We start from the raw sequence: 9,003 nt of genomic DNA, 5'->3' as shown, positions 1-9,003 counted from the left end.
CTGTCTCAAACTAGTTTGTAGGGAACTCTGCCTTTATTTCATAGCTGGAGAATATGACATCTAAAGGTGTCAGTTTCCACCAAGATCTTCCCATAGTAGTATTTTTTGGACCTCCTTTACCTTGTTATGTTCTCAGAGATCTGCCTCCAGACTAGAACCACCACATCCTGATAAGTAGGCCTTAATTCTCTGTTATTCACCCACTGAAATTCTTGGAAAATTGAAATGACTGGTATCAGTATTCCAAATTTTAAAGAACATTACATTATAACGTGAAATTTGTTTGCTAATGAATTATAAACTACCAGTGTATATATCTAGTAGCAACTGTGCAAAAGTTCAATAAACAGCATAATATGCTGTATAAATTGTCATTTATAATCAATATAAAATTTTAGAGGCCCTGGCTGCCTTGCTCAGTTGTATACAGTGTCGGCCTGGTATATGGATGGCCCAGGTTTGATTCCTGGTCAGGGCACACAGAAGAAGCAATCACCTGCTTCTTTCCCTCTCCCTCAGCCAGTGGCTCAATTAGTTCCAGGATTGGCCAGGGCACTGAGGATAGCTCAGTTGGTCTGAGTATCGCCTCTAGACGGGTTGCTGGGTATATCTTTGGGGGGCACATGTGGGAGTCTATCTCCCCTCCTCTCATTCAAAAAAATTTTTTTAGAATGTTAATTCCTACAGCAAGAACTAAGGACATCTTCAAATGTGCTTCACCATAGATAAGAGCTGCTAGGCTTTCCATATTTTATTAAAATTATTTGTATTAAAAATCCAAATGTAATTGAAAAATTCAGTCAAAAAGATGGCTTTAAACACAAACATTTCTTGCCTGACCTGTGGTGGCGCACTGGGTAAAGCATTGACCTGGAATGCTGAGGTTGCTGGTTCGAAACCCTGGGCTTGCCTGGTCAAGGCACATATGGGAGTTGATGCTTCCTGCTCCTCCCTCTGTTCTCTCTATCTCTTTCCTCTCTCTCTCTCCAATAAAAATGAATAAATAAAAAAAAATCAATAAATAAAAATTTCTGAATGATGCTTTATTCTAACTTACAAGGAAATTTTGGTATGCTTTTTGTTCAATTTTTAGTGTTCTCTACCTTTGGACTTCAATCATACTAACTTACCTGTATACTGAAGATTTAACCACAGTATATGGCACTTCATAATGTTCTATATTCAGATATTCTGAAATGCCTGTACACAATCTGATCACACTGTTTAGTCTGCAAATAAAAACCTTAAAGAAGATGTGGAATGTTTAATAAGTGTTTAGAGTTTTTCTGACCAGAGTTCAATTTAGGTAGCCATGTTGTTAATATAGAACTTACATGTTTTACTCTTGGGCATTGAGTATATCACGTTACTATTTTTCTTTTAAAGTGTTTCTCAACTTTTTGCTTAGAAGCTTTTTATTTTAAGTTATCGTAAGAGCCCTGTCAACATGTTTGAAAGCAGAACAAACCAAATTAAAAAAAATTTTTTTTTTTTTTGCAAAAGAATCATATTCTGGCTTTAATATTTATATATTTGTAAACTGATGTTAAAATTCTCTAAAAATGTTATTTAGGAAAGCACAATTTGGTAACATCAATTTTTCATTTATAGCTTTTTCAAAAGACAAGAAACTGCCACTTTAATTTTTCCCCTCAAGTACCTTTAAGTACTTCAAGGTTCAATCTGAAGTGTATGTAAAACCCTCTCATTCTCAAACTTACTAAACTAAGAGTTAATAATACATTAGATAGTGAGCAGAATATGGAAGTACAAGCTACTTTATCAGAAGAGTAAAGTTCTTATGGTGTTTGGTTCAGAGATAAAAGAATTTGGAACAGAGGTTCTCACAACTGTCAAAAATCAGAGCTCTTGAAATGAATGGCCTTTTAATATCTAAGCTAGAAATTAAATTCAGAAATGAAATATAGTTTTCCTAAACATCAAAAAAGCAACAGATCAAGTATTACCAAATAAGATATGGTGATAATTGAGTTAGAAAAGCTTGGTTACTGCTCTAGACACTAATCAGTAAAACTAATTTCTAATTTTAAAAAAATTTGACTTTATATTGTTTTACAGTATATAAATTATATATACAATGCTTCCCTGTAACTCAAATTATAATGCTCAAGCCTATTAAAGGAATAGTTTATTTGAGACATTCAAAAGCCTCACTAACACATTTTACAAAACCAACAATTTCAAAAATACTTTTAGCATTGAAATGCTCAATAGTTCACCCAAATTTTAAACCCCTATCAGTAGGCAGTTTCTCATAATGTATTGTGCTGTATTCTCTAATATCACCAGTCAAATTCCCTGTAAATTTATGAACATTTTTCATGGGCAAGAGTAATTAAAGAGAAGGGATCAAGTTGACTTTGCTGCTGCTCACTTTGAATACTAAATTGTGCTTGCATCCTAAAAGTTAAAATGACCTACAGTAAAAAAAGAGAATATATGTTCATTTGTACCATATACTACCTAAAATCCTAAAAATAAGAGAATGAAAATATGCTAATTGAAAACTGAAAGATGAAAAACAGTAACAATTGGTGATGGTATATTTTAATCTTCTGTTAAAGCTGCTCTGAAGTTGTATTAAATTGCTAACCAAATTGAGGTAGAGGTAGATCCTAATGTTATTTCTTCTGTGTAGCAGAACTTAGGTCTCTCACATTAATTGTATGTATTTGCCCTAATTATATAAACATGACTCAATTGGAAATGTGTTATGATAAAAAAATTATAGCATCATTCAAATGGTATTTTTACAAAATTCTTAATAACTAGGTTAAAAAAAAAGTATTTATAAAATGTACACAATAATTCAATGTTCCCTGCCAGTCATAAATATATTTGTTTTTTCTCCAAGTGTAGGGAAAGTAGGGTAAACTGTATTATGCAGATTATGAGTAGTCATGTAATGGAGACACTAGAACATAACTAAGAGGGTAAGAAGTAAGAACTTAGTGTCTAGTCTCTTCTTTGAAAGTTACACATAAACTTTGATTCATATTAAATTTCCCTTACTAAAGCAGCCTTAAATTCCATTAGACACAAATCTATTTCCATTTTAAATCACATACAAGTGCTATGTGATCAGAGGGATGGGAAACACTAGGTAAGGCCTGGTGAGTGGTAACTTCTTCATGACTAGGTAGTGGAATCACCTGTTCAACCTCTAAAGCATTTAAGTCAATGAAAATGTAATCCAGACATCCATGAAAACCACCAACATAATTTGTGTAAGCAGGTTCACCACAAGCACTTCGCAGTTTTAAGAAATGTATAAGAGACATGTTGCATCGTTCCTCTTCCCCATTGGAAGCCCAGTCTTCATGATCCTCTGGAATGTTGCCATTGATGACAAAATGATACATTCCTGTTGATGGGGTACTATTAAAGTCCCCGCAAAATATAACTGGTATGCCAGGATACAGATCACATGAAACACGTTTAATGTGAGCCAATGCTACTGCCACTTGAATGAGACGAATGTACCCACCTGTGAATATAAAAAAACATTAATGTAAGTACTTTTTAAAGTCCTTTTAAGTTAAAGAAATAAGCTCACAAACTATAGCATCTGGGTGATAGTCAAAATGTATATTTGTGTGTGGTATGTGTGAGCGTGTGTGAGCATGTGTGTGTGTGGGGATTAGATGAAGGTGGTCAAAAGGAACAAACTTCCAAGTTATAAAGTAAGTACTAGGGATTTAATGATGACTATAGTTAACACTGCTGTATGGGTATATTTGAAAGGTGCTAAAAGAATAAATCTTGAAAATTCTCATCACAAGAAAAAGACCCACTTTTTTCTGTATCTATATAAACTTGTGTTTTACAATGTGTGTAAATCATTATGCTGAACATCTTAAACTTGTGTAGTGCTGCATGTCAATTATAGCTCAATAAAACTGAAAGAGAAATATATATCTGTGCAAAAGAGCTTTTAGTGACCTTAAGTTACCATTTTTATGTCATGTGTGAAAACCAATAAAACCTACCTTTGGGATGCCAGTAGAGATGGGTATTAGCAACACATATCTTTTTTGAAGAATCTTTTGCGGACTGAAGAACAGAAACCTAAAACATACAAAAAGTGCCAACACTTCAGTTGCTATCTGCCAATTTCCTGAATGTTTTTTAATCTAAGACTGTCTGATGAACTTTTTATATCTTTCCCAAACTGATGTATAATTGTAATTATGAAACTTAACTTTTGTTAAAAGTTTTTTTTGTTTTTTTTTATTTATTCATTTTTAGAGAAGAGAGAGAGAGGGGGAGAGAGAGACAGAGAGAGATGGGGGGAGGAGCTGGAAGCATCAACTCCCATATGTGCCTTGACCAGGCAAGCCCAGGGTTTCGAACCGGCAACCTCAGCATTTCCAGGTCGACACTTTATCCACTGCGCCACCACAGGTCAGGCTTGTTAAAAGTTTTTGAATATAGTAGTGCCCCATGGAGGATATATTCTAAGATCCTCAGCGGATGTCTAAAACCATGAAAAATAAAAAAACTCTCTATATACATTATGTTTTTTCCCCCATATGTACACACCTGTGATAAAGCTTAATTTATAAATTAGTCACAGTAAGAGATTAACAATAATGAAATAGAACAATTTTAACTTCATATACTGTAATAAAAGTAACGTGCATGGGAGCTCTTTCTCAAAATATTGTATTGTACTAACTCTACATGATGAAATGGAGCAAGGTGAAGACGTAGGCATTGTGACACAGTATTAGCCTACTATAAGGTTACTTGAACCCAAGCACTGTGACTCTAAGACAGTCCATCTGACGCCCAAGATGGCTACCCAGTGACTAATGGGCAGGTAGCCTATACTGCATGGACATGCTAGACAAAGGGATGATTCACATTCCAAGCTGGACGAAGCAGGAAGGCCTGAGCTTTCATCACGCTACTCAGAGCAGCAGGCAATTTAAAATGTACGAATTATTTATTTCTGAAAATTTTCATTTAATGTTTTTGGAACGCAGCTAAATGAAACTATGGAAAGCAAAACCATGTTTAAATAAACAGAACAGAGCATAACATGTTTTAGTAACAATCCAACATATACAGGTAAGTATCAAAAGAATATACTTTAGAGCAGTGGTCCCCAACCTTCGGGCTGCGGACCGGTACCGGTCTGTGAACCATTTGGTACTGGTCCGCAGAGAAAGAATAAATAACTTACATTATTTCTGTTTTATTTATATTTAAGTCTTAATGATGTTTTATTTTTAAAAAATGACCAGATTCCCTCTGTTACATCCATCTAAGGCTCACTCTTGACGCTTGTCTTGGTCACATGATACATTTTATCCGTCCCACCCTAAAGGCTGGTCCGTGAAAATATTTTCTGACATTAAACCGGTCCGTGGCCCAAAAAAGGTTGGGGACTACTGCTTCAGAAGACGTCAAGGTTGAAGAAAGTGTTTTTAAGTAGGTAAGTAAAGATTTTGGAGTGAGGCAGACCTAAATTTGAATACCCACTCAACCATTTATAGCAGTATGATCTGGAAAGAGACCCTCTTTTTCTAAACCAACTTCATCACTGGTAAAAAAAGAGACAATTATCATCGCTCCTCCAGGGTTACCACGGTGTAGATTCTACAGTGTGTCTGTAAAGTCATGGTGCACTTTTGACTGGTCACAGGAAAGCAACAGAAGACGACAGAAATGTGAAATCTGCACCAAATAAAAGGAAACCCCTCCCAGTTTCTGTAGGATGATGTGGCAGCATGTGCGCATGCGCAGATGATGACATAACACCGTGTATACAGCGGAGCAGCCCACGGCTATGCCAGTCCAGATGTGGACGGTACAGAGAAAAGTTCAGTGTGTTCTGTGGCTCGCTAAATTTGAATCCGTGACCAAAGTGCAACGTGAATATCGGTGCATTTATAACGAAGTGCCACCACATAGGAATAACATTACTCAGTAGGATAAGCAGTTGAAGGAAACCGGCAGTTTGGTGGAGAGACCCCGTTCTGGTAGGCCATCAGTCAGTGACGAGTCTGTAGAGGCTATACGGGATAGCTACCTAAGGATCCCTAAAAAATCTGTGCGTGAGCCCACATTGAACTGCACTGAATAGGTATGAAACTGGGAGAGTTTTCCTTTTATTTGGTGCAAATTTCACATTTCTATCCTCTTTTGTTGCTTTCCTGTGACCGGTCAAAAGTGCACCATGACTTTACGGACACACTGTATTAAGTGAGCTTACATGGAGATGCATGAAACACAATAGGTGCTGGAAAAAATGGCAGCTACTCTTCTTATTCTGAGCAAAAACAATTACCTAAAAACCCTGGACAAACACAAAATAAATGTGCTTTTAAGAAACTAAGATAGCTTAAACTAAGTAGCAGTTAATGAAATATGTAACTGTATGAATCCACACTTGAGTGTGAAATTGGGTAAGTAAATTTGACCATTTACCCATTATAAAATTGGAAGAATAAAATTTAAATAATGGGAATAGCAGGATTACTATGAACCAAAAATTAAAATAATTGCTAACAATTGCTTTATGGGGCACATTGTAAAACAGACACTTAAGTACTTTCGAATGTGTCAGAACGGTTCTTGGCAAGTACAAGAAAATATTAGCTATTACTATTATTCTTGTATCAAGCATGTGTCCATCTCTACTAGATTGTAAGCACTGTGTCTTGTTCAAGGCAACCTGCAGCATGCTGGGCACACTGGAGTGCTCAATAAGTATCTGCTTCGATGAGTGAAGGTTGACTGTACTGAAGATACCACAGCAAACACCTTCCAGTAATATCTGGGTACTTTCACCTCAGTTATAAGCAACTCCACCCCACTCCTTTTCCACGTCCCTAAAAATGAACGAGTATGTAGAGATTGGCGGAGCTATTTTACCTGAAGGACAGAAGATCTCTGGAGCACTCTCTCCTGTGCCAAAGGGCACAAAACTAATTTCTCCAACAATTCTTTGTGGAGTGGGTCGGATTCCAGGGCTTCATGGAAAGAAATGTCATGCTGGCTAAGGAGGCTAAACTTGGACCTTCGGTAGAAAGTAGCCAGGCCTTCCTGCTGCTTGATTCGAAACACACCCTCCAGGCCAAAGGCCTCGAGGGCCGGCACTAAGCTGTCCGTAAACACGTTGCGGTCAACCTCCTGCAAACAGATGAGGTCGGCGTTGTAGCCAGTGAGTTCCTTCTGAATGAGGTTCTGGCGATAGTCGAGCTCCAGGGCGTAAGGGGCACAGTAAGGGTACAGGACCGTCCGTGAAAACTCAGTTTGGGCATACGTGTCTGCGAGGATGTTGTAGGAGACAGTGCGGATGAGAGCGTCGTCCGTCACCTTCTTAGTGTAGAGATGCCTGTGGTCAAAGGTGCAAGTACCGGGCCCGGCCTCCACTGGACACATACTTTCCAACTCTCGGCTTGGGCCAAAGCGCTGCCCATTGCCTGGGGTGCAATGAAGCTTAAGCCGTAGCCCGATGTCAGCATTGGAAGGGGTATAGACGCGCTCGTCCACACCCGTTTCCTTCCAGCTAGGAGGGGGCGAGGAGGGAGACAGCGATGAGGGGCCCCCGCCCTCAGACTCTGCAGATCCGGGTTTGGCTTCCCTGTACCAGCGGAAGAGGGAGCCGGCGGGATCCCCAAATTCGACGCTGAGCTTGGGGCAAACCGGGAAGCCGGCCATGATGTAGCGTGGCAACTGTAGCTCGGTGAAGGCGGGCGGATTGCGCTCCACCTTGTACTTGACATCGCCGATCTGCAGCACCGCGCCGTCCTGCCAGGCGTCCACATTGAGCACGTCCTCAGCCACTGCCTCCTCCCGGTAATACAGCTTCACCACAGGCTCACAGGCCGCCGCCGGCTCGGGCCCAGGCCCCGCACAGGCCAAGCCGCCGCTTGCGTTTGGCCGGTTCTTCCTGCTCTTCTTGGCGACGGCCGCCTTAGCGTGGCCTTTGAGGGCGTTGGTGGCGATACGGCTGAGGGCTCTACCCAGCGGCTCGCTTTGGTCGCGCTGCATGTTCTTGTGGCTGCCGTCGGCCAGCGCGAACGATAGGCTTATCTTAGGCTCGGAGGGCACACAGCGCACTACAGCGCGCTCCATCGCGCCCGCCGCCGTCTCAGTCGCCCTCTCGGCCCGACTGTGCCGCTTCACGGCCGCGCGGACCCCACGAAGCGCGGCGCGGGCGCCTGGGAGCCTCCACATGAACCTGGTGGCCCAGCGGCTGACTGTAGAGGGGGCCGCTAAGCCTCAGGTGGATACAGAGCAGATGCAGGCACCGGCTTGGGAACCATTCAGTCCCGCAACTTCCGGCCGGTGAGAAGAGTGCGGAGGTACTTCGCCCAGGCACTTTCGCTAGGTCCGTTCCCGCGCTCGTTTTTTCCAGAGACACGTGTGTCTCTAATAGCTCCAGGAGTAATTGTTATCTTCAACTTGAGTCACAAAGAGAGGGAAGTGAAGAAAATATAGAGGTGGCAGAGAGAAATACCAGATGCCATGGTTTTAAGGAAAGTGCAGTTGAAGAGTGGAAGAGAAGGCGCGCGGAGCCGGAAGTGGCTGGGCGGTGTTCCGGAGCCGCTTCCCTAAAGGAGGCGGTACCGGCCTGAACGGTAACAGCTCTTCTTCTATTCGTGTTGCCCGGGCTGAGCTGCGCAGAGTTTCACCCGGCTTGTCCGCCTGGCTCCGAGCGTGAAAAGCGTTGCTCAGTTTCTCTCCACAGCATTGGCGTTGCTGTTCGCCCTCTTCCTAGGTGTGGTGGGTTCTCATCAGACGGGGCAAGCGCCGACGCGCGGAACTGAGCCTTTGTAGTAGTTAATAACGAACAACATATAATAACTCATTTAGTGAGCGATGGCTATGCTAAAACGGCTTTTACCGATGTGAGGTCCAGAGAGGTTAAGTTACTGGTTCAAGGTCACACAGACATTGCTGAGTGAATGACAAGCCTGAGAATAGCCAGTGAGTAATAAATAAATGTAGCTTCACTTGAAAGCCAAA

The 9,003-nt window shown here is 41.0% G+C and overlaps 1 protein-coding gene across 1 annotated transcript; it reads right to left on the bottom strand.

The window, feature by feature from the left end:
* Nucleotides 1-1,296: 1,296 nt before the first annotated feature.
* On the bottom strand, nt 1,297-8,511 carry PDE12 (phosphodiesterase 12). The gene is made up of 3 exons (XM_066350738.1): nt 6,904-8,511; nt 4,011-4,089; nt 1,297-3,508 (listed from the first exon to the last, which is right to left on the bottom strand). Exons 1-3 carry the CDS (start codon nt 8,209-8,211, stop codon nt 3,066-3,068), a joined length of 1,830 nt encoding a protein of 609 aa, XP_066206835.1. The 5' UTR covers nt 8,212-8,511; the 3' UTR covers nt 1,297-3,065.
* Nucleotides 8,512-9,003: the final 492 nt, after the last annotated feature.

Source organism: Saccopteryx leptura, chromosome 10 (assembly GCF_036850995.1).
Source record: "Saccopteryx leptura isolate mSacLep1 chromosome 10, mSacLep1_pri_phased_curated, whole genome shotgun sequence".
Taxonomy (NCBI): domain Eukaryota; kingdom Metazoa; phylum Chordata; class Mammalia; order Chiroptera; family Emballonuridae; genus Saccopteryx; species Saccopteryx leptura.
This window is presented reverse-complemented; position numbering and strand designations above follow the sequence as displayed.

Bases quoted from the DNA above. Each gene is read 5' to 3' on its own strand.
- PDE12 (XM_066350738.1), bottom strand. From the start codon at position 8,211: ATGTGGAGGCTCCCAGGCGCCCGCGCCGCGCTTCGTGGGGTCCGCGCG. The intron at 4,090-6,903 runs GTAAAATAGCTC...TGTATGTTTTAG, and splicing joins AGAGATCTTCTGTCCTTCAG to GTTTCTGTTCTTCAGTCCGC. The intron at 3,509-4,010 runs GTAGGTTTTATT...TTATATTCACAG, and splicing joins TCTCTACTGGCATCCCAAAG to GTGGGTACATTCGTCTCATT.